Below are 25,841 nucleotides of genomic sequence, written 5' to 3' on the forward strand. Positions count from 1 at the left end.
TTCATCTGTATTCAGGGAAATCATTCCTCGGCCAGTAAATGAGATATATGCATTAACTATCCTCTCTGAAACATAAAAAACACACAGTGCAGTCACAGTGAGTTTGTGGTAACTGATAAGTAATGATAATTCAAGTTACTTATCGCTGTAAAATCTGGGTTATTGACGGGAGTGGAAAACAATCTCATTTGTGTAGATGTGATTAGACTTCACCGTCACTGAAGTAGGTGGGAAATCACTAAACGTAAGCCCTAGTCCTTGTCATGCTGTTCTCTCCTAGAAGAGGGTAGATGTAGAAATGTTTTAAGGAACATTGGATTGTAATTATCATGGTTTCATTGTATGTAACATAAAAACTTTTAATCCAGTTTTAAGAATATATGCTATAATTCTCTAAAAAATATCAGAAACTACTAATGGCAACACTCCAGGTTTTACAGGCAATGAAAAACATAATGAACTTTTCACTGAAAAGTGATCATTTACAAGCGGAGTGCTGAGAAGATGTGGCCTATATTGAAAAGTACACACATGTAGCTCAGCCACCAAAGGCCTGTAGCGTGTTTCTGCGAGGGCAGCAACCCCAGCAGAGAGGAACCACTTACTAAGCAAAGTGATATTTCAGCAGATCTGTGGAGGTGTAAGAGCAACAAAGCCCTTTAAAACCAGAAGTGACCATCCTCACAGTGCTGCTTGGAACCTCGGCGAGTTGGATCATGGCCGTCTCATGGCCATGAGACGTTTTACTCCTCTCTTATAGCGGTTGGATTAGTTGATCCAGGAAGGTGATGATATTCCCTATTGAAACAATGAGATATTATGCGAAAGTGAGCAGAGCAGGATATCCTTATCAGAGACGTGGCACTGATGGTGGTGCACCTCCCGACGTTCTTAGCATGCAGACTTCAGCTTTTTCCTCCTGGATCCCACCTTTCCCACTCAGATTTCCAGATTCCTGGTCTCATCTGGCCACAGCTCACTTTAAGTCACTGAAAGTTCTCACTAAGAGAAAACTGTTGACATTTATGGTCCCTAAAGTAAAATGAGGTGTCCTTCCCTAAGTGAAGGTTGCTTAGTAACCAGATGAACTGACCATAACACAACCAGAACGTGAAGGCCTGAGTCCGAACCTTTCCTTAATACTCACTGGGTAAAACACAATTACGGTTTATCTATTTAACAGATGCTTTCATCCAAAGCGATGCAATGCAATGCAATGTAAGCCAGTCCCTGGAGCAATGGGCGTTAAGGGCCTTGCTCAGGGGCCCAACGCTGACCCTCACCCTGCTGACATGCTGACCTTCTCATCACAACCACAGTGTCCTAACCCACTAAGCCGCATGCCAACTATGCACATACGACTTGCTGCTGTTCACTTTAATGGCCAAACATTTTCATGTGAAACTCAAACCATATTCTCAAGAACAGGTACAAAAAGACGGGGGTGTAAAACAGGAAGATGAACACCATCACTAAACCTATTGTGACTGTGCCTGGTTCCCCTGAATCGTTACCGCGGACTACGATTGTAACCTTGTTACCTCGGTAACACCTGACACATTGGCATTCTGTATTAATGAGGAATGATAGCTAATGTCAGCCTTTAAAGTGGTTACACTGGTATAATTGAAATATCATACATAACCATACAAAAAAATACCCCTACAAGCAAATTCCTCCACGTCCAACTGCTAATCACAAAATGATGCATCTCCTTCTAAAGGTCACTGGGAGGAACATCTGAGAAGGGTTTCTCCAGCCTTTGCCTGTCAACTATGCTTTCCACCCCAGTGAGTACCGTTCAGTCATTTTTCAGCCAGGGACCTACGTAGCTGACGGCAGCTTCCTGTCACTTCCGTTTCTGATAATAGATGAAAGATGCTTTAAATGAGTAAAAGCATACTGAATATTTTGGGGGAAACAAAGAAAAAAAAGGTTATGAGGAAGAACCACAGCTCTGTACAGGACCCCTCCCATCAGCCTTACACACAAGAAATGGCAGAATTTTCTTTGTAAAACTTGTGCTAAAACCCACAGGCTTTTCTACTCACTTTCCATTGGCTGCCTCCAGCAGCTGTCTGACCATATTAGGCAAAGTCGAAGCCACTGGCTGTTTGATACCAAACACCCTAGTGATCACAAAGGCACATACGCCTCACATGGCCTTTACCTTTTCTCATTGTTGCTTGTCCCTTTCATTTTAGAGAGCATCTTCTCTCTGGACTCATGGTTTCATCTCCACACACATAACGCATATAACGCAGGCAAAGTCAGCACACACCAACACTCATCCAGATCGTAAGAATGTACAGAGCATCATCAGATCCAGGTAGAATGTTTAACCTCCACTTAAACCCTACTATTTCATGTCAGAAGCCACCCTGAAGCTTCTTTGCCACAACTCCAGCATGTTATGGCAGGACAGGGATTGCCGAGGTGTCGTGGGACCCTGTAGCACGTTGGACACAAATTAAGGATTGAAACCGGAGTTGTAGCTGAAGTTATTACTTCATGGAGTGTGTAGCTGAGTGAGGAAGGGTGATCTGCATTTGTGTCCAGGTCATGTTTTGAAATCGCAGGGGTGGTAGAGTGATCACATCAACGTTGGGCCCCTGAGCAAGACCTTTAACCCCAACTGCAACAGGGGTGTCGTAACACTGACTGACCCTGCTCTCTGACCCCAAGCTTTCCTCTTTCGTACTTCACTTTGGATTAATGTGTTTGCTAAACATGTGTAAAATTGTCTGCATTTGTCTGTAATGTCAGTGAATAAATAATCATACATGTCTTGTACAGGGTCCATCTATGGCCTTCACACTAACATCTCTGGACCTTCCCTTCATTCTCAAAATAGATTTCAAGTATCAAAACTATTTCAAAGCCCATTTTAGTCCTCGTAAAGCTGGGTTCACTATTGTAAATGACTTAAAAGCAGATCTCATGCTTGTGTGACTCTCACTTTCCTCAACCTGCTGCAACTGCCACTAAAACCGCTCACCAGCTATCAGCAGAGTAGGCGAATTGTATGCTTGCAGCCTTTATGCTTTTACAGGTAAAGTGTGCTCACTCCTCGGCTCCCAGATCAAGCCCGGGTATAGATGTCAGGGGGGATGCTGCCCATCTGCGGCTCCCAATGTCTGATGAAGGACTTCAAGCCATGTTGGACATTTGGTCTATCCCAACGCCTCCAGCACTCAATGAACTAATCCACCTGGTCTTGGGACCTGTACTTGGCTTGGTCAGGTGTTATGGAGGTGAGAAAAAAAAATGGAACTAGGAATTAGGATGCTTCTTCAGCTCTCTGGTAGATGTCTGTCTGACTGTATGTTCTGCTTTGCATGACCTCGTTAAAAGGGATAGGTGCTCTCTCTGCTAAAATGATGTAATAGGAGTGTTGGGGGTGGCCAGTGTGTGGTGGAGGTAAAAACACACGGGCATGAGGGCAGGGTGCAAGAGGAATCATGTGTGGTGGTGGGGGGGGGGGAGGAGCTGGCCACTGAGATAAGGTCTATCTCGGGGAGCAGTGTGTCCTGCCTCAGGCCAGAGCTTGGTCCACCACAGACACCCCCACCCCCCCACCAGGCTACCCGAAATCCATCATGCAATATTGTCATCACAATGAGCTTCCTTGTCCCACCCCTTTGCCCTGACTAAGATCAATGTCTCTGATATCTTCCTAGCACACCTGATAACGGGATGTTGCATGGAGTGAAATGATAATTCCAGAAGAATGCTAAACATCCAGATGGTTCACCTAAAGACAACTGGCATCCTATCCAGAGTGTCTCCTGCCTTGTGCCCTGTGATGGACTGGGACTGGTATCCCATTCAGGATGTCCCCTGCCTTGCCTCCTGTGATGACTGGGACTGGCATTCTGTCCATGGTGTCTGTGCCCTGTGATGGACTGGGACTGGCATTCTGTCCAGGGTGTCCCCTGCCCTGTGCCCTGCTATGAACAGGCATCCTGTCCAGGGTGTCTGTGCCCTGTGATGGACTGGGACTGGCATTCTCTCCAGGGTGTCCCCTGCCCTGTGCCCTGCTATGAACAGGCATCCTGTCCAGGGTGTCTGCTGCCCTATGTCTTGACTCTTCTGTTCGTCTTGCATGTGTCTGCAAGTGGCCATGCAAAGTACTCATGCAAACTCTCATTGATGTGACCCATTTTAGAAATGGACTGCATCACTAAAGGTGGCCTGGTAGTTCAATTCACTTCAGTTTATTTTTATAACGCACCTTTCACACCAAGGAGCTTTACATGAGGGTGTTGTAATAAATTACAACATCATTAAGACAGAATAATACAAAAACAAAGATAAGAGAAGACAAAGAAATGGAAATGTATACTTCAGATTAAATCTATTTTAGGCAATACTACGTCTCATGAGCCGTAATCACTGCAGTGATCACCATTTCATTGTATGGCCTGCGCAGGATCCCCAAGGTGAACCGTCTCGTTTGTTCTGAATCCTATTCGCTGTTGATGATCAGCTGACCTAAAGGTGACACATTGGGGTAGGTCAGGAGGAGTAATCGTATAGTTGCACGCTGCACTGCACTTTAAATCGTATAAATTAAATTAATACATGTATTTCTGTCAATAGTAAATGTCGTAACGAACATTCACCATGAATGCCTGTTTCTTGTTAGTATGTAACCATAACCCTGTACTGCGCTAGTATTAAACCAATAGTAGCCGTTAATAGAACAACTTTCAATTTCAATGAGCTATCATTTCCTTCATTAAAATTTACCTCTGCATGCACCTCAGTACGTCAGTTTGCTCTCTGTATATAGGCCTGCAGCACAGAAAACATTCTGCACTCTCTAGGGATGCAGTGTGACATAGACCAATCAAGGTGGCAGAGTCGTTTTAAATATGCGATAGATAGTTCACGCCAAGGTGTTTGATTTCATTTTGTCCAGACATCATTTGAATTGTATGGCCATCTGAACAACTTATCAGGAACATGGGAAAAAATTGGTTCTTGATGTGGTTTTACACGCAAGGTTAAAGTGAAAGGTTAAATTCATGTTAACGAGGTAATTAGAAGGGATTCAACATTAAACTGAGGGCACCTAGAGGTTTGGACCCAGCTTTGTTCTGAATCATGTATCTGAGGTAATTCTGAACTCCCTTTGGTCATCTGTAACACCTTAACACTTCAGTGACACCTTAACATTTCTGTATTCCTCAAGTGAGAGACTTCGAGATGAGTGATTGTACAGACAGAGAGATAAGAGTCTCCGTTTAATACATTTGTCTACTTGTGTATGTTCATTTGAATGATTAAAAGAACAAGTCATTACTTTGATTGTTTGACTTGACTGAAAAAAATTATTGGGTAACTGTTATTAATTTTAATTTATTTTGATTACACCCATTATGCAAACCGAGTTACCATTTTTGCAGTCACATAAACAAATTTACATTATTTCTCAAAGAATTTGTATCCTAGGACAGATGTGACTGCAAAGAAAATGGGGAGCTAGGCGCTAAAAAGTAGCATTTATGTTTTGGAAAAAAAAAAGAATAAATGAACAGTCGAAACACTAGCTACTGATTTAATCTTTTCCAGAATTTTGAGGAAATGCCGTAATCTCTAAATTTGTGCTTGCAGGCAAGGTGGGCTGTATTGCCACTTGTTTCATGATAGCAACGGCCTGCGACTTCTTTAAAACACGCTAATGCTGTAAGAACTGTGTCGCTGGCGGCAAACTCAGATCCACTGGCCTCCTCCACACTTCCTGTTGCAGCCTTGGCTAATGCCATTAGCTCAGCTGCAACTCTACCTGCCAGAGGTGATTGTACTGCATGGGGAATCAAAATTTGGGCATTTCTTATTTGAAAACCTTCAAAAATATAATAAAGCGAGAGGGAGAAAGCTCAACATTGCCTGTAGTCATATCTTCCCCGAAGAATCAGGCTGTATATGGGGTGTCGGAAAATGAAAATGCACCTTTCATTGTCAAAGCCTTGTTTTCTCGCGCTGCGGCTGGCCTGGCCCATCCTCCCACTTCCTCCCCATCTCGCTGAGCGTGACACTGAGGTTACCGTTGCCTAGAGACCTGTGAAACGATCTCACCCAAAGCAGGCGTGCAGTTTCAGCTGCGGCTGGGGCAAAGCTATTTTCTCGCCTGCTGTTTGAAGATGCATGTCGTTGTGAAAATGAGGTCAAGGGAAAAGGAGGAAAAGAAGACCAGTTATTCAAGTTATTGAGAACAACCAAAAACATGAATTGAGAAAAAAAGATGGGTAAAACATTCTCTGATTGGTCAGCCAGCAGAGGTCATTTCTTTGCCCTGCAACATTTTATAAAAGGTAAATCTTTATGGTGATATGAAGTCCCATGAATGGCTGTGAATGCAATTGCTCCTTCCATCTTTGCATGAAAAAACAGGCCCCCCAAAAATAAACAAATTCAGAATGCAGGCCACAAAGTATCACACTTATTCACAGAGAGATGCAAACTTTGATTTTGACACATTTAAGGGAAAAAATCCATTCCAGCAGAAACTGAAACTTTGTTTTGCCAGTTGAATCTAAAACTCGTCATCTTTGCCCTATAATCAGACTCAGAAAAAAGGCAGGAGCAGAGGATACAAACATCATGGCCAGCTATGGGCACCGTATCTGCTGCTGACAGCACATGATGGCCCTGTTCTTAAAAAACCTGACCTTAGATGCAATGAGAATCTTCCATAGCCACTGGCTGTGCTTTCGGGAGAGTGACATGCTCAGTTGCACTAATCGCACAGAAAGAGCGCCACGGATCTACAAAGCAGGATGTGCTACAAAGTTAACACGAGCTTCATACAGGAAATGGTGTACATGTTCTCTCAATAGTGACTTCCTGAAAACACATATCTATCAGAATATCTCGACACAAGACTTTGAGACTTTAGGGGCTGGTGTGCAACCTAATATGCAAATTCTCAGAATATGTCAAAATAGTTCTCGTAGCCAGTATAACTTGTAAAATAACATATATATATATATATATATATATATATGAAGGCAGTCTTCATGTAAGCTGGTAGCTTTTTTGGCCTCGTGTCATGTGGGCTTACTTATAAAATGGATGTATTTGACGTTACAGAAGTTCAGGACAAATGGGCCATTTTAAGACTTAAAACAATTACAGATATAGCTAAAAGACGAGTCACATTCGGCCAGATGCCAATTAGCAGGATGTGTGTCAGAAGTAAGAGAGGTCTGATGATCAGCATCGAGTTATGATACAAGGCCGGAGAGTCTGTAGTACAGGATTTTTGAACGTGCCGAAAGTGACGCCAGTATATGGACAGAGGACATGGGACAGTGGACAGCAGCTGAAGCTCAGCAGCCAAGACGGACAGAAACTGAACGGGGACATTAACTAGACACACGCTAAACAAGTGCAATACTGGTTTCATGAATGCCACTGTGATGTCAAGTATCCTCTGTGGCCCCCCAATCAGCAGACCTTTGGAAAGTTCTTGAGTAGATTTCCACCTTCTTCGCCCCTCAAAAAACGGGTGCTGCTCTGAAGGAAACGGGTAGCCCTGCTCCTTAGCGGGGCGGCGATATGAAATTGTCACTGGGTATTTGTGTTATTTTGTCTATTTATTTGTAAATTCAGGTTGGACCTGAGGGGTCGCTGAGGTGTTTCGTCGTGTGCTGGGTGCATCATCACGCTGTACTAATGCATGACCCAAACATGATCTGACCTCTTAATGGTGCATTTGTTTGAAGGGATGAACAATGCGGTCTTTGGTTGTTTTTTTTGGATGTATGAAGTTCTTCTTTGCTATACTTTCCAGTTGTCTGTCATTTGTGTGGCAGGTGGATACATCATTGCTGCAAGTTTACTGCCAAAGGAACCTGACACTAATATTTAACTACATTCATTAAGACCCCCCTTATTTGTTGATAAATTCATATTTCTAGAGAGGGTTAAACATTAGGCTCAGACTGAAAAAACAAGTTCAAAAGAAGAATCGATGCTTTGAGAGTTGTTTTATAAATCTTAAAATAAAATTATGTGTGTTTTTAAAGCAGACTTGTGTGTCTGAGGCAGACAAATGCACACCCAGGAAGCAGCCAAAGACTCGGTGGTGTGCATGTAACGCTGTGAGTGGAGCCGGCCGCCATCTGAGCCTGTCCCTGCGATAACGATCTAGTGCCACTGCACATGTTGCAATGTGCAGCGATGCGCTTTGCAGCAGTTTGGAAACAGCGGCCTGGCCAGCAGATGCTTTCAGCTATTCTGTGAAAGATGGAGGAGAAATCACTGGGGGGGGGGGCACAAAATATTCTTGCCAGAAAGTCTAAAAAAAAAGGTTCAATAGACTTTTGATATGTCACCTCCAAAGCCAACATTATATCCACCATCAGATAAAAGCTATATAGTTAAAATCAAACATATGCATTTATATACATCTTGGCAAACTAACACCAAAAGTACACCCTTGAAAGTAAAAATTCTTTTTCCTATTTCCTTTTTCTGATGTTTCATGCCAAGCCTTTCTTCTACAAACCCTCAATTTTCCACCATGAACAAACACAAATAAGTTTTAATATCAGACAGAAATGTTTAAATATTAGGCAATGGAAGGTCTTGCTGGTCAAATGCAGCAGCAGCATATCAATTATCAATATTTTGTAATAATTAAAAATGATATACATCTTAAATGATCTCCTTCGGTTTTTGGTTAGAGCTTATTGTAAGCCATGGGTAAAAAGTCGGTTAACAGTAACAAGCTCCTATTAAAACCGTAATAGGTGAGAATAGTGCCGGTCCCTTTCATTGCATTTAAATGGACGCCATACCCATAAAAGGGAGACGCGCTCTCAGTCTTTACTCAGGCTCCAGCGATGCCCAGCAGTGGGCGTGAGGACATGTCTGCCTATGGTACGCGACTGTTAAACCTCTTCCTGTGGTTGACACCACGTGGCCGGGAGAGGGTTAAAAAGCGACAGGTCCTGCCTCAGAGCCCCATTTCGTTTTGGATGAAGCAGACACCCCCGGTAAGATCAGCACTTAGGTCCGTATTGATACAAAACAAGAAAGATGAATAAATGTCTATTATGTTTTTTTTTTTCTTGTAATATGGAATTTTTTATTTGAACAATTGAATAGCTAACGATTCTTATTTTAATATAACTACGGCTATCACTATCATATTATAAATGAAAAAAACTAATTACAATTCTTTTCACAAATTTGATAATTCTTTTTTTAAAAAACTGTACGTGTTTAGAAAAATGACATTTTTATTATAAGTTATGTCAGGTTTCGGAAAGGAGAATTGATCGATTCATCAAATTATTGTAAAAATAGTTGCACTTTTAATATAGAGCAAATGTTTAAGCCACATATTTCAATATTTGTATTTGACTTACTTGAGCAGAGGAAAAATTCTTGGAAAACACCTGCCTTCTGCAGTATAGTAACCAAAAAAAGCTTGGTCATTATGAACAACATGGCGGCTTCTTCAGAGAAGGACAGCCTTGTCCAAATTTAACATTTTGTGACACTGATCTGGATTCAGAGTTTGGTGAAAAGAATCACTTGTATGACAAACCAGCACTTGCCTCTCTTTTTTGTAAAGCAAGCATTTTATTTTATAGAAAGCAAGTCTGCTATAACCTGTTACCTTTTTTTGAGATGTTTCTGTTGATGCCATTTTGTGGGGCAGGGATCGATGGATGTTTAAAAGGTATCTTTGGAAACGTCTTGTGTAAAATATGCTGCAGAAAACTGATAGTTTAGAACCATTTTGTCATTTCTAAAGCAAACATCTGTTCACTTATCTTAACTGAAAGGAAACAGTGGTTGGGCGTCACAGAAAGTGCCAGAACGTTCTGCCGTCTTTCCCCATGCAGACGGTGTTGTAAGTGACACAGAGAGGGCCTTGAGTAACATCCTTCCTGGTTTGCTGCCCTTAAAATGAAGCACACCTTCTACTCGGAAGCCATTTTTCTATCGATGGCCGATCGGTCACATTCCAGCTAGACTTGATAATTTTTTTCCTTTTTTTTTATTTTTATTTTTAAATATGGTACTGTTTAATTTGTGACTTGCACTTGTCAGTTTGGACCCTTCTGGAAGCTTCTGGAGAAAACGGCAGAGACACCAGGAGTAGCAGGAGCCTCAGAAGTACAGTGCAGTCATCCATAAAGTAGAAAGCACTACTAAACTCCTCGACACAGTGTAGTGTTTCCTACTTTATGGATGACTGTACTGTTGGCTACGGTGAGAGAGCAACGGCTGCCATTGGAAGCCAGGGGGCGACAGAGGAGCATGCTTTGTCTTCGACGCGTGTAGCTAGCTTATGGTGTTGCCGTCTGTGGTTCACATAAGCTGGCTACGCAGGACAAAACAAAGCTGAAGACCTCGCCGGCCCACAAATGCACAAAAGGACACATGTGCTCGCCAGCCCTTCTGTACCATCAGAACATTATAAAGGTAGCTGCTGTGTGGTCTCTGAGTACGCTGTCTGTTTCTGTGATGACAAATAAAATAAATTAAGCGATTAAATTCTGTATCTTTTGTGGAGGGGGCTAGGGCACATGGGTGGGGGTGGGGGGGGGGGTTCCCTTTGTGCAGTATAGGGCTGAGAACAGCACACTTTATCTGCATAATGGCAAGAGCCCGGGGGGGGGGGGGGGAGTTAGCATAGCTGCCTTTACAAAGATCTCACGGCCGATAACATGGCGGAGTGCGGGTTCACACCCACACGAGGTGGCGGTTTCTGTTTTGGAACATCTCCCGTTTCACATCTCTACAAAACTCATTTCAAATTTCATACTGGGCCAGATTGGTAATTCCAGTCCATTTCAAAGCCATGGACTACTGTTTTGACTCCTTCGGGGCAATAAAAAGCAATGGCATCACATGATTTGTGAAAATAGACTTTATTCCTGTAAAAAGACTGATCGGTGTCAGAGCTCCCTACACTTGACAGTAAAACTCCTTTTTGCACCGACTCCATCTTGACAGACACTGAAGAAAACATGCAATAACAAAAGGTTTATTTACAGGTGAGACTTCAAAACAGGTTATAAAAACCTTGATACGTATTCATATAATTAAACAAAAATAATTAAAAAAATCAGACCTACCGTTTTAGAGAGAAAATACGCGGCATGGATGAAACCCTGTGCTCCTTCATCCTCATTAAAAGCACATCATGCGTGTTACCCAGTGGGCTGCCATTGCACTGATCAAGCAAACTTAAACAAATTAATAAAATTGCCAGATACTGCTATAAATACATAAATATAATAAATAAGGCAAATGATGGGCTTGTCCATGCGACCATGTAAACAGCATGTGACAAAGTGACTAGCAGACGGTAAGGTTGGGCATGTGGGGTGTCAGCTAGCTAACAGACACGAGCCACCAATCTAGAATCGCAACACCGCCTGCCATTTCACAGACCTGCAGGGGCCATCGCAAACCAAAGGACGCCTGCATTTCACGTTGTCGATCGTCTCAAAGTGCTTTTTTCTGCCCTGTACATAGGTTCAAGCTTCATACTTAATGCGACTGGCCATCCATGTCGACTTCAGTAAAATAAAGTGAAAAACCATCACAGAAACACACACAGAGTCCTGGCTCAGTCTCTGTCAGCCTAGATGGGCCTCTTTCTCACGTTGGGGGGTGATGTGGGCGGATCTCCTAACATTTGGCGGGTAAATGGACACATGACCCTGCAAGCTGGGTTTTCAAGAGCCCTGTAGTCAAAGAGCATAAGAGGGAGAAAGAATGAAACCAAAGAAAAATCATTTAATCTTTGGCCACTTCCTGGATATACATTTGTCTGTCTCAGATAAACAATAATTTAAGAGGGGACACGGATTTTTGTATCTTTTTGCTGCACATTATCAAATAAAAATGGTTGAAGGGCAGAATCATTGACTCACAAATCGATTAACCGATCAGTTGTGGAGTTTGAAAATGGGGGAAAAAAGGGTCATTAGATGGACAATGAGACCACACTCCTAAAACAGAGCCAGATTAAAAAAGGCAGCAATTCCATCTAAGGGGGTGGAGGCATCGGCCAGGCAGTGCAAACTGATGTCACATGACACGTCAGAGTGCGGGCACAGCAGAAAGGCCGCAGCACATCCTGCTTAAGAACGTCCCAATGTTACTCTACACCCAACCAGGCTAGTCACAACAAGGGAACCATAGTCCAACATTTAAATTTAAATAAATACATTTTTTTTTTCATTTAAAAAAAAAAAAAAAATTAAGATTTTTTTTTTAAACCGTTGTAAAGGGGGATGCTACCCCAAGGACTGCTGGTCTGGCATGTCCCAACAGAGAATACAGTGGTATAGAGTATAACACTGACACGACGTTTAAGAGGAAGGAAAATAAAATACCTCTGAGAAGAAGCATGCAACGAGCACCTGGCGAGTTAAAAGCACTTTGCTGTAAAGCCCTCCTGTATCGCCTGAGCCAATGAGGCAGACAGCCAGCAGAGCAGGCAAGCCCATTTCCAGCCACATGGCCATCATAAAAACACTTGCAGTCCATCCATGTGTGAGGGGATGAATGTAAAACGAAGTTTAAAATCTGTGGTGGTGTTTATTAAGTTATTAGTCCTGCCAGCGTGTTCATTACCCTTCTGGTCTTTTATCTATTGAGAGACGCAAGACAAACATGAAGCTTCTGACAGACATCAAGCCTTGGTAACGAAGCGGCTTCAATATTCGTTCCGGCTAATGCTGAAAGTTATGAAGTGTTTATGAAAGCTAAGCTGCTGTGTTTCTGCGTGTGCTTAAGGAAAGCAAAGGTAACACCTGCCGATGAATGATTACGTAGCGGAACTCTGGGGGACCTCTGTGAGGGCCAGAGAGTGTGACTGAGTCAGAGTGACACTATATCCACACATGCGCCCCAGAGTAGGTGGGGGGTCCTGCCTTCTCGTTGACGCCTCAACCCCACTCTTCACTCCTTCTTGCTGGATCCCAGCTTCCTGAAGAGCTTCTTGCCCTTAGAGAAAAAGCCCTTCTTCTTCTTGCCCACGGGGGAGGCGTCCCTCTCCATGGGGGGCGGTTGGGGCTGGGCAGAGCTGGGGGGTAGCTGCTCCGGGGTGGGGGAGTACTGCGGTGCTGGCGCCTGCGGTTCGGCCGGTGCCTTCAGGGCCACGGGGATCACCTGGAGTGAAAGGGGAGGGGTGAGTCCGGTGGTAATAGGATGGCGAACGGGTGTGATTACGCCCAGACACTTCTGAGTGAAAAGCAAAGGAAACATGAGTGTATCAATATAAAAAGGGCAGCAAGGATTAATCACTAATCACTAGGGAGAAGGTTCGTCCTCTACGTTTCTCCTTAACATCATCTCTGGGAAGAAAGATGTGACCAAACCTTCATCCATCCAAGTAATAATAATGAACAGAGACTGCCTGCCATCTCTTCACTTGCATGCAGATCAGATCACAGGGTAGGAGTGCCTCATGCAGAAATCGAGGTAATCCCGAAGGGTTCACACTTTCCCAGTGGGATGGACAAAGTGTTAAGTGTAAGTGTTATAGGGGGGTTGCTGGTGTTGCCTATGTTAAGGGTTCCCAATCCCCAGTCTGGTACTGTTCTGTGTCCAGTATTTTACTGGCCTATGGAACATTGGGGGTTTTCAGGAGGGGCTGGCTAATTTCCAAAAAAGAACAATATATTTCCATTTTTTTTACAGCCCTTCATGATTTTAATCACATTTGAAAAAAAACGGAAGCAATTAAACTTATAAAAATCACCAATCAACAGAGGCGTCACACTGATAACAGCAGAGATGCTGGTCCATTATAATGCGACCACCATCTGCGGCCTTTAAGAGTGTGTCCTCCTGCTATGGATTCTGGGAAATATGGCCCTGCATAAAGAGCAGGTCCATCTGCTAAGGATTCCGGGAAATACGGCCCTGCACGAAGAGCAGGTTTGTCTACCATGGATTCTGCAAAATAATGCTGCGTTCCATTTGAACTGGTAACTTGTAAATTCCGTGTTTCTAGTCGAATATTTCAGCTGGAACGCCCCCTGAAGTCAGAAGTCTGACTCGTGAACTCGGAGGAATCGACAATAACCTCAAGCTAAGAATTCAAGATGGCTGCACCGTTTGTCAACAGAAATGAAAGCAATAGTTTCATACTGTTTTTTAGCATTTATGTCTTATTTGTGGCTCATTAAAATCAGCCGTACACACAGTACTGTCCAAATGCTATCTTTGGACGCGTTGCTACACAAAATACAGCGTAGTGTGTTGCTACCCACTGATTGCTAACAATAGCTAACAATGAACTAGGACAGAACTGGGGCCCATTTCATTAAGCAGGATTTCTTGTTTAAGTGGTCAACTTGTCGGATTTATGGCAGACTGGGCTAAATGCAAATGAACTGCAAGTGAACAGTGGTAAATTAAATCTGACTAGTTATCCAGGTACGCAAGAAACCTTGCTTTTTGAGATGGGTCCCTGGTACTGCTAAATGGCTTTCCGATTTTCTGTACTGGAACAATTAGCTCGTGTGTGATGTCATTCCCAGTTCTGAGCTTTGACCTCTGAGTTAAATGGAACGCAGCATAAGACCAACGCACTGAGAGCCGGTCTGCCAGTAGCCATGGGGAGGCTGGGTTAGCCCAGCGCCCTCTGCTGGTCACTTTTGTCCATCAGGAGAACTTACAGTTACAGGTCATGGCTGGAGTGCCCGTCCCACCCTGGTCTCTGCCAGGACGCCCAGGTACGGAGCAGGACAGGACGTGTAGGGTGACACGAAAAAAAGCATGCAAAAAGAAAGGAAAAAAACACACACACATGCAGACAGTGCAGATAGACAAGGCAGCATGGAGGATTCATGCAATGGTGAGAAGCAGCAGTGAACTTTCTGCTGGATTAATAAATGCCTTCCCAGTAGGAGTAATGTCTCTCCCTGTTTCACTCCCTAACGTTCTCTCTCTAATAGGCGTTAACTCACTGAAGTTCAGAAACCTAGTTCCTGGTTCAAAGTTCCTGGGCTGTCTCAACCATGAACTTTTGTAGTTCCTGGCCACATTTGTGTATCGCTTTCTCATCACACAACAATAACTGTGAATGCTAAATAAACATGGCAGACGCAAAAAGCTTGTAGGTTCACATTAATTTCACATTAATTACCTATTAAACTACAAAGCCATTCCAAAATAATGGAGGATGAACAAGTACTATTTAGTTTTTTTTGTGTTATTTGTTAGCTATTGGTGGGATTGATCATACAGTCCAAAAAAACGAGAAAGTAGGAACTAAAAAAAGCTTTCAGATTTACCACCAAGAACTGCAGATCGGCCTGAGTTCCTGCAGTTGGAACACGACAGAAATTCCCGGTTCCAGAAAAAAAACCCTGGTTCTCGAAAAAATCCTTGCAGTGAGAAAGCGCTTTTTGCCTTTCCCTGTTCAAATAATGTCTTTGTCGGTTGTATAACCGAATGTCTCACGGTTGTATAACCGAATGTCTTTGGATTAATGTCCTTCCAGTTGGATTAATGTCCTTCCTAGTTATATAACGAAATGTCTTTCCTGGTTCGAATAATGTCTTTCCCAGTCGGCTTACCAAATGTTCTTCTTGAACAGCTGTACCTATGGTATCTTCAGCTCTGCTCTCAAACTGAAATCAGGCAAACAGGAACTTTTCAGTATAAGCCATGATGTCTGGGTCTCACTCTAACGGAGAATAACAATCACAGAAAATACAAGACAATCAAGAGCACCACATCCAGGCCACTGGGGGGGCGCCCTACCTGGGACTCCTGCCTGCTTTCAGACTTTCTTGCATCCAGCGCTGCACTGCCACCCATCCCCCCCTCTTCCTCAGGTAGGGCCTGCAGGAAGTTTGATGGCACTAGGCCCTTCCGGCCATTCAGGTCCCCCTAGATTCAAAGTGAGGCTGATCATTAGTACACAACATTGCAGAACTGGGTCCTTTTGCTTCTTGGCACAATTTTTACAAAAACAGAGCATATAGTGCCTCCATTTTCCTAACAGCACAGAATTATTGGAAACTATGAAAAACGATTAATAAGGACTAATGGGGGGGGGGGGGGGGGGTCAAGTCAAGATATTGGTGCTTTTCCACTCCCACCAAGAACAGGGCGATACCTGAGCCTTACCCTGACCTGGCAATGTTCCAATGCAAAGTATGTGAGCCGTACCCGAGTCGTACCCGAGTCGTACCCTCACTGACATGGCCCTGCTTACTAAGGCCAAAAATGTGACAAAACCGAGCTGTCTGCATCATTACCATCTGATTGGCAGAAATGATACCGGTGGTCTGCGTATGGATTATCTGAAGGAAAAAGTGTATACTCTATTATTCATTATTAGTAGTATTGCATAAATGAGCAATTAATAAAAAAGAACAATTGCCCATAGTAAATCATGATGTACAATGTCTGAACAGTAAATAAGCACCTTTTCCCCATTCTCCACCACTGTTGCTCTCCAAACCCAGCAAGACTTATTTATCCCACCCTTCTGCAGTGGAAAACCAAAGTGAGCTGGAACCGTGCGGTAACTAGTCTCTCTTTGCGGTACAGCTCAATTACAGGTCAGGTCCTGTATGCCAGTGGAAAAGCACAATTTGTGTCTGGGGGTAAAGACTCAACCTGAGGAGCTTAGGATAGGACATTGTTCTGGAATTACTTAGAAAGGAATTGCTTCCGGGTTGAGTTTATCCTTTGATGGTTTGCAGAGCACTTACGCAGAAGAAGCCGTCGTCATCCATGTCACCAAACACATAAATAATATCTCCAGCGCTGAACATCAGCTCGGCCTGCAAAAATTTGACACGAGGTCATTGTCTCTCAGACAGACAAGTCCAAGAGTGCGAAGGTCACATGGCCATGAGGAAGTCATACGGTCGTTTCAGAGCCAAGCTGCAGGGCTCAGAGATTTAACATTAACAAATGTCACCTCATTAATCTGCTCCTGGTGTCTGGAAGGCTTGGCACTCACCTCAACATCTGCATTGGGAGAGCTCTCTTTGGGGTCATAGTCAAAGATGGCTACCATCCTGCGAGGGGCGTTGCTTTGGTGCCTGCTAGTGGCCTGGCTGCTATCTGCAATTGATGTTACAAGTGAGGTTACAGCTTGCCTGACTGGAAAGGCTGAAGCCACCTCCAACCCCCCCGATGCAGGGTCAGTATGTGGAAATGCCAGGAGGTGAATAGGTGGCAGTGACGCATGGCCATACATGAATACAGCGGAAGGTCAACACCCCCCACCCACCCCCAGACAATCATGCAAATGGCAGACAGAAAATCAGGATGATCAAATGACAAATAAAAAGATTTATGCCTCCGGACTGTACACCATGCATCGCAAGATGGGCCAGATGCAAGCAAGAGGGGGAACCGAGAGGAACCGTTATAACACTTTAAAGCAGAATCGAGTTATGCTTTAGAAAAGTCTCAGGGTTAGCACAGGCAGTCAGAATCATGCACAAAGCCTCAGATCATCCTGGACTTCACCCAGCGCCCTGGGGGGCTGCAGTAAGCATGAGGTAATGGCCTCTGACCTCGACTCGAGGCAACACTGTCGTCCCAGACACCGGCAGATTCCACTGGAAGAGAGATCAGTGTGTTAGGATCAGCCGGGACACGCACACACACCAACACAAACACACACACACACACACACACACAGGCGCAAGAGGAGGAAACAAACAGGCCCAAAGGAAAGCGGCTGGGGACCGCAGAGTGGCACACAAGAGAAACAGCCCAAGGTACGGATGGAGGTGACTGAGGAACGCTTTGGCCAGACAGACGAGAGCAAGAGACACATGATCAAAGCAGAAGGACTTAGGTCAATGCGACCAGCGGCTATAACACCCACAACAACAGTCAGGGCTACTATATTAGGTGCGCTGGCCCAGCACCACAGAAGACCCTCTTCTGCCTACAGGACAGTTTTGCTTATTATGTTCGGGCTGTGATATTTTGGCACTTGTGGTCTTCCTGTTAGCTGTAACGAGTATGGCTATTCTCCTCTGATCTCTCTCTTTGACATGCTGGTTTCAGCAGCAGAAATGCAATTGACTGGATTTCTGTTTACTTCAGCATCCTCTGCAAAAACTCCAAACACTGTAGTGTGAAAATACCAGGAGGGTGACTGTCTCTTAAGGTGTACTCACACTTGGCCTGGCTGCCCTCCACTGTGACAAAGCATGACTGTCCCCCCTCCCCAGTCCCCAGCTGGTCTGCGCTCATATCACGCGTCATGATTTCATCATCACTGTCCGACTTTTGTGTTGCGTTGCGCTGTTGGGCAGCAGAATGGAATTTATGATTTGTGTCATCATTTGGCACGGTGACACAAAGAGTTAGTATGCATATTTGTGGGGCATGTACAAGAAGATTGTCCCATATTTTACCAGATATCTCAATTTGTGCAGACAAGTGTTGTATGGGATACCGGTACTGAAAAGGCACAAGGATACCACATTTTTGAAAGCTGTACAGCATTACATCTCTTTAGTACCAGTAGTAATTCCACTATTACGGACTATGCTAACGTTGCATATCACTAACGCTTACCATCGTATTAGAATCATGGACTCAATATGTTTGAACCACTGCCAAAACTGAATTATACATTATGTCAGAACTGCACGCATCATGCTGCATAAAATACTAAAATATCAACTAGTTAAAAATCGCCCTTGCTTCAAATCAATGATTTATGTAACAGATCTTATAAATATAGCAAAATTTGATAATACAGCAAACAGGCCACGTTAGCATCATCAAACTAGCATCTACTGTATAGCAAAACCTATCTGTTTTTATGTTTATTGGATATTTAACTTCAATTCCATTATAAACAGTAATCAATGGGTAACAAGTTACAAACTCGAAGGACAACTGAGAGCCACACAGATCATTCCGGAAGGTCTCCTCCTCTGCTTCGGTCGGTCTCTCTTAGCCACCGGCAGTTCCCCAGTGAACACGAAATAAAGGGCAGACAGCAGACGGGGGCAGATGGGAACAGGGGACGGACAGAGCAGGCAGCGAGACACACCTTTCTTGGATCGCCTAGGTTTCGGCGGCGGGGCAGGGCGGCGGGGTAGCGGAGCGTGTGAACGAGCGCCTTTATGGGATTTCAGAAACAGAAAGGAGAACAAAGAAGCAGACGAGACGAGAAAGAAAAAAAAACACAGACAGAATGAAGAGCCCAAAAACCCAATTAAGCAGCAAATCGGCAGCAGGGTGGGGGGGGGGGGGGGGGGGGGGGACTCAGACTGAAGTCTCGGAAAGACATGAGATCATCTCTAGTTGGTAATGAATAGATGAAAGCCTCATTCAGCTCCAGAAAGCGAGGCAAGGCTATGGAACTGAGGCCAGCGCTGGACAGGGCTGTCGCTTCACAGGGGAATTTTGGGAGCTTTTTCCGGTGTTCAGGCCTCATGGACTGAGGTGGGGGAGGGTGAGCTGGGGGGGGGGGGCACCAGCAGATCTGATATAGAGTGAGACTCCCTTCACCGAAAATGGAGGGTAATTTTTCTGACAGCTATGACACTATACATATCAATTTTCTTTTTTAACTGAGAGTGAAATATCGTAATGTTAACACGCATCCAAGCCACTAGTACCCGTATTAAGCAGGCATGTTACTGATGCTCTGTAGGTCAGATGGCACGGTTTAGGCTTAGTGACAACTGCAGGAGGGCAGGCCCTCTGCAGGCTGGGCAGCACAGTTTAGGCTTACTGACACAGGCGGGAATAATAATAATAATAATAATAATAATAATAATTGATACTTTATTGATCCCCGTGGGGAAATTGCCTTTAACACCTCCCTCAACTTACTCTTTGCTGTCCGCGAAGGGCAGCCACGCGTAGCAGCGCCCAGGGAGCCTTACTCAAAGATCCACAGACGTGCTGAGGCTGGGTTTTGAACCAGTGACTCTCTGCAGGCTGGGCAGCATGGTTTAGGCTTATTGACACAGGCAGGACAGCACGCCCTCTGCAGGTTGGGGACGGCACAGCTAAGGCTTACTGGTGGGTTCCCGCTGACGGCTTTCACTTCCATAACCTATTTTTGATTCAGATTTTTTAGCTCTGCTCTGGAAAATGTGACATTGGTTGGTGGGGGGGGGGGGGGGTGTATGGGGACAGAATTCACATGAGGAGCTCTTCGGGGGCGACTTTTGGTGTAGAGCCTGAGGAGACACGGCTAACAGCTAAATCCCAAGACAAATTCCTGTTGGCCACAGCAGCTGCACTTGCAGCCGGGGTGGTGGGAAGGGGACTTCTGAGGACCCACTCAAAAGGTCACTTTGGATCCCACCTGATCTAAATAAACAGCCGGCAAGTATAGTTAGAAAATCATAGCTAGCAAAACCTGCTGCTTTAGTAGCTCCTAAATAAGGAACACATTTTCTGAGAAGAGGGAGAGTAGGAATGCTGGGAGAAAAGGTGGGTGTGGTGCCAGGGATGCAACAGGGAATTGGCATGGGGGGGGGGGGCAGTTACCTATTTTCTCCATGGAGGCGTCGGCCGACAGGAAACCCTGCTGGAGCAGCTGCTCCCGCGTATCCTCATCATCCACCTGGATCTCGGACACCATGTTGCATGGAACGTATCCCATGTGACCAGCCGACTCGCCACGATAGAAGCCGTCAGGATCTTTGTCACCATACACCTGGAGAGGCGGCAACAAGTAGGGGGCGCTGTGTCACTCAGGGAGGATGACATGAGTGACCACACGGCACCTACGCTGGACATGTGACTAAGCGGGCAGGAAACCATCCACATCAGGGCTCACTTCTTACCTTCATTTTGCCCATAATATACATCAGGGCTGTACCACATTATTACTGCATTATTCTGTATTTATGCTTATTAATTAGCACTAGAAGAAAACTCAAAATGTACAGCACTGGCCAATGTCAGCAGCAGCTTTGCCGTTCAGTTGTCACATGAGAGAAACCTTGTAAGAAAAGTGGTCAGGCAAACAGTTTTGGTCTATGTACACTTAATTGATAGATACACAACAGCACAGCGTCACATAATAAGAATAAAGACAAGGACCTGCTGGCAAATGGCATTAAAAGTGAGGTGATTAAATAACAGTCATCAGTGCTACAATGTGAGCTCTGGAGGCCTCAAGGGGACTTCTAGGGAAACTGCAAGTGAAATTTGTCACATGGTATCAAAAAACCCTGTACAGTCGAACCTCGTTACTACGTACCCCGGATACAACGTTTTCACCTTTTCAACGTACAGATTTCTAATTCCCGTTTTTAGCCTATGTATTATTCCAATAGCAGCCATTGTTTACAGCGTACACCCTTACAGTGTAAACTTCGATACAACCAAATTTCTAGAGAAAATACGAAAACTAACCATCGTTACAACGTACAGCGCTCTCCCCGCCCACCACAACTTGTGTCGCTACATCTACCTGTATCTACCTGATCTTTGCCCGACAATGCACATTTGTCTATTGCGTTGTAACTTCCCGCGTTAAATGAGTTGCCTTGACCGACCGTTACTGGACTGTGTAGTAATGGCTTGTTAAGTGTTGTGTGCGTATTCTTTGTTTATTAAACCTTGTGAAATACCGGTCATGCTGGTAATTGTGAATTCAGAATAATAATGGAAGTAAAGGATTTTTGATTTAATTTGACCAATATTTCATTAATATTTTCAGGCCAAAAGCCAATTTGGATGCGAATGTTTATTTTAAAAATCCATTTTGAGTAGCCGTTGTGTATTTTCGTTGCCATTTATCGCCGGCCGGCACTAAGTAACCGTGAGTAATTTAAGGAAAATTTCAAGGATCTAAATGAGCTTTGACGAATTATTTAACAAGTAATAATGTGTTCGTTTGTTTTGTAGTCAATTTAAGCGTCTGTTCTATTAAAGTTTTATCATTTACATGGATATTTCGTGAGTTCTTTCATCCATATTGCACTAAGTGGTTACAACGTTCTATGCTTATAACGTACATGTTTTTGATATCCCGTCTTGTACGTAGTAACGAGGTTCGACTGTACCATCTATTTTTTTATATTGTTTATATTATATTATATTATATTATATTTAATTGATTATATTATATTGAAGAGTGAAGAAACAATATATATATATATATATATATATATATATTATATTGTTTCTTCACTCTTCAATATTGAGCATCCAAGACAGAGAACACGGCAAATGAATAGCGGAAGAAACCAGCAGGAGGAAGGAGCCTGCACAGGGAACCAGGAGCATCAGGAGGCTGTCATAAGCAAACAGAAACATCATTGGCCAACAAGGGGCACCTTAATTATTTGCCCCTCTTTGAAGGGCAGCTCCTCCTCAATGGCATCTGGGTTAGGGGACATGCTGGCTGGGTCGTAGGGGAACAGGGCCACAAAAAGCCGCACATCGCTGTCTCCTGGGTGCTGTTTGGCCGCCGCCCTGCCTCTAAGCTCCACAGCGCCCTGTGTGGGGAGATCTGCACATGGACAGGCATAGAGACATGAACCTTTATCACACACTATTCTCTCAGGTAGCGATGCCCCTCCCCCACACTGCTCCACCTTTTAATGATGTCATCATGCTTAGCTCCGCCGAGGCTAAACTCTGTCCTGCTGCTGTCACCAGCGTGGGAACTGTCACCACCACGATCTGCTACTATTCCTAGCATGTCACCATTATCAGTAAAAGTATCTTACTGAGCAGCAGTAATGACAAATTTCCAGATTCCCCCACAATGAAATAAAACCTGGAACTTTTTTACCTTGTGGGGACATTTTTTCAGTCCCCACTAGGATAACCTCAATTTTATACAATTCTGAGAAAGTAATAAAAAAAAGTAAATACCAAATGTATTTTGTTTGGTTACGGTTTGGGCTTAGTAGAGGTTAAGGCTGTCATAGCTGAAATTAGGTTGATACCCATAGAAATGAATGAGAAGTCCCCACAAAGATACGAATACATGCACTGTGCGTGCATGTTTGTGCACGTGTGTGTTCGACCACTGTCACACCAGAAATCAGTCACTTGAAATTTAGAGCAGCGTTTTTCTGAATGACAAAGTGATACTTAACCCAGGCCACCGTAATCCTGCCCCCCGGTTCAGCTCTGGGCCTGTCTGCCAAGGTCTCAATCCCACAACCCTTCCATCCAGGAGAGACTGAGTGACTGTCTCACCTTCAGCTGGCTTTACTTCTCCGCCTGTCACCTCCGATACCTGGTCACTCCATTCATGCCTGTCTGTGGTCGCTTGTAGGCCCCAGCTCCTGAGGGATTCCTGGTGAGGGATAAACAGCAACAGCCATTGGTGCAAGATGGACTCACCCATGAAAAGCGGACAGCAAAGGACATCATGAGAAAGACACCACTACAGCAGCATCCCTTTGAGGAATGTATCTGTCAAATGAAAAGGACGCTTTTGGCAATGTTAAGCACTCCAAAGAACACCCTTTCCAGCTTGGATACACACTCCTGGAGGACAGAGTATATGCTCGACGATGGAGGGATCAACATTCTTTTTAAAGAACAACTCTGGGTACTTTTGAAGAGCCATGATTTGTACAGGAAGAGGAGGTGTGACACTTGCTTTGGGAGCACATGGTGGCGACCTCAGGGCGTCTGGTGAGGAAGGGAACATCACCTTCCTCTTTTCAGAACGCAAGCAGACGGTAGGGAGCAGGGCTACGCTGGGTCAGCAAGTTGCAGGAAGCCATTAGGAATGAGGCTGAATGCAGTAGGGACACAGCCTGGGGAGGGGTGCAAGAAGCCATGAGGGGGTATGACTCACTAAGGCACGAGGACGGCACAAATGGGCTTTAACCTTTCACATCTGCAGTTCTGATCCAACCTGTGCTTGGAAAGGACTTCACCAAGCCATAAGCATTACGGCATTATTTAGAGCTGAACGATTTAATCGCACTTTGAAACAATATGATTAACAAATAGCAAAGGCTGCGATTTAGGATATACGTTATACATTACTCTTGACCCAGGGTTTAAAACTGCACAGCCTATGCTCCTTGTGTGACAGTCATGCTCCCCAATCAGAAGTGTCCCAAGGCAACCCCCACAAAAGCGTGAATCCAGAGGAAAATGTTACTTTCACGGTGGGAAAAAAATACTGATTCTGCTGCTGAGCTACAAGTGAACTACCTATTTCATGGTCAGAGATTGTTTACTGAAAGGTCCTATTATCAAGAGAACCGCCGTGACCTCCTGTAACCGCCAGCAGCACCTACTCCTGTGTATCACACCTTTTGTTTTTTAATTGGCCATTGCATACCGCTCACCTATCAAGAAAACAATGCGGCAGTCAGGTATCCTCACAGCAGCAGAGTTGCTCTCACTCCAAAAAAGCTGTAAAACCAATAATAAAGTCGTGTTTATGCCATATGTTTTTGTGCTCATTGATTTAAGTATTGGTTAAGATAGATTAATCTTGTGAAATCTATCTTAATCCCACACCGGTAATAAAATACAAGCCTCTTTAACATAAATACCAAAAGAACTGATCGCTTTAAATTGCTATGACAGTTGGGTATGGGCGCTCTTATTGTTTTCAAAAGATACAAAAAGTGACAATGCTTTCTCATTTTCGTTTTATATTTGTCGGAGTAACAACGCAAACGGAACAAGCCGCTTCAGGCGAAAACAGTGCATCTTACTTTTCATTTAAAATATATCGCACGGTTGCCAACTTTGAGCATCTGTCTGGAGTGAGATTTTCAATTCGAGACGTCTGTACACGCATTTAGATGTATGTAACAATTTTATTATCCTGTAAATAGTTTGAAGTTTGCACACTTTTCATGTACCTAATTTATTATGGAATAAAACATAGATTTGATATGATTTCTTGCCCGAGTTCTCAACCCTGAAAATGTTTTTTTTTCTTTCATCCGAGTTGATTTGTATAAAAAATAACAATACTTTACACAATTGTTAAAAAGCAGATCTAACATGACTAACAGGAAATGACTAATAAACGACATCTATTTATTCAACGCTTGATAAAATGCTTTTTGGTTGACAGTGTTAGTATTAATTACAGCAGCAAAATCTAATAGCTCTTTGGCGCAAACAAAGGGTTGCACACGCCAAAGTAGGTCTTGCTTAGAGGTTAAGTAAGGAATAATTGACGATTATTGAGTCAATTATTCCGCTTATACTACGGTTGCCACACCTCAAGACATCGATCAGATGATATATTTCAAGGGATTCGTCCGGTTTTTCTACTTAAATCGCTATTGTGAGTAGGATTATTTCTTTCGCATCTCATCCAACAACTCTTTTGCTAGTTCCAAAACGTCATTTTAAAGCTGGCAATGGAGGCTTGAGCCGTTGATAGCAAACTAATGCAGTTAATAATGAAGTTATTAGAAAGAGAGCGAGAGACACAGAGAAAGAGAAACAGAGAGAGAGAGAGAGAGCTTGTATGAATTAGGCTACCTCTGTGTCCCTCAACAGTGTTCTGAAGCACCGTCTCTAAACTGTAAGTCTGCTTTAAGATGCAGCGCTGTTATTACCTCGCTAGTGAGAAATGTCATGTGTAGCCTTTAAGTTGGTACACTAGGCTAACTAATACTGCTGCAGCCCAGTTGTTGAAAGTTTCATATTCACCGTAAATATTAAAATTTACTTTCGGAAAATCGTCTGTCATGTTGTTGTTTTTGTTAGTCCTGTGTGCTGTATAGGTACTGTATGCTAATTTCCGTTATTACAGTTAACTATGCGAAGTGATATGGAACTGTAATGCGGTCAAGAGAGCTACCTGGAACTACGTTCGCCGTGCGTTTCCCTGAAAATAATTGCACACCTCAGAACGTTCGTCAGCCAATCAGATTCAAGCATTCAACGGT

The 25,841-nt window shown here is 43.9% G+C and overlaps 1 protein-coding gene across 2 annotated transcripts in view; it reads right to left on the bottom strand.

Moving 5' to 3' along the window:
• Nucleotides 1–10,882: 10,882 nt before the first annotated feature.
• The window catches only part of LOC125745025 (RIMS-binding protein 2), a 62,949-nt gene continuing 47,990 nt past the window's right edge, over nucleotides 10,883–25,841 (bottom strand). For both annotated transcript variants that reach the window (XM_049017408.1, XM_049017409.1), the window contains 10 exons: nucleotides 23,161–23,260; nucleotides 22,287–22,462; nucleotides 20,488–20,656; nucleotides 19,034–19,102; nucleotides 17,532–17,576; nucleotides 16,970–17,073; nucleotides 16,716–16,787; nucleotides 15,757–15,885; nucleotides 15,570–15,623; nucleotides 10,883–13,152 (listed from right to left, as the gene is read on the bottom strand). In XM_049017408.1, coding sequence (XP_048873365.1) covers nucleotides 12,943–13,152; nucleotides 15,570–15,623; nucleotides 15,757–15,885; nucleotides 16,716–16,787; nucleotides 16,970–17,073; nucleotides 17,532–17,576; nucleotides 19,034–19,102; nucleotides 20,488–20,656; nucleotides 22,287–22,462; nucleotides 23,161–23,260 — 1,128 coding nt within the window. In that variant the 3' untranslated portion in view covers nucleotides 10,883–12,942. The remainder of the gene's footprint in view (nucleotides 13,153–15,569; nucleotides 15,624–15,756; nucleotides 15,886–16,715; nucleotides 16,788–16,969; nucleotides 17,074–17,531; nucleotides 17,577–19,033; nucleotides 19,103–20,487; nucleotides 20,657–22,286; nucleotides 22,463–23,160; nucleotides 23,261–25,841) is intronic.

The sequence above is a fragment of the Brienomyrus brachyistius genome, chromosome 6 (genome assembly GCF_023856365.1).
Source record: "Brienomyrus brachyistius isolate T26 chromosome 6, BBRACH_0.4, whole genome shotgun sequence".
In the NCBI taxonomy this organism is placed as follows: domain Eukaryota; kingdom Metazoa; phylum Chordata; class Actinopteri; order Osteoglossiformes; family Mormyridae; genus Brienomyrus; species Brienomyrus brachyistius.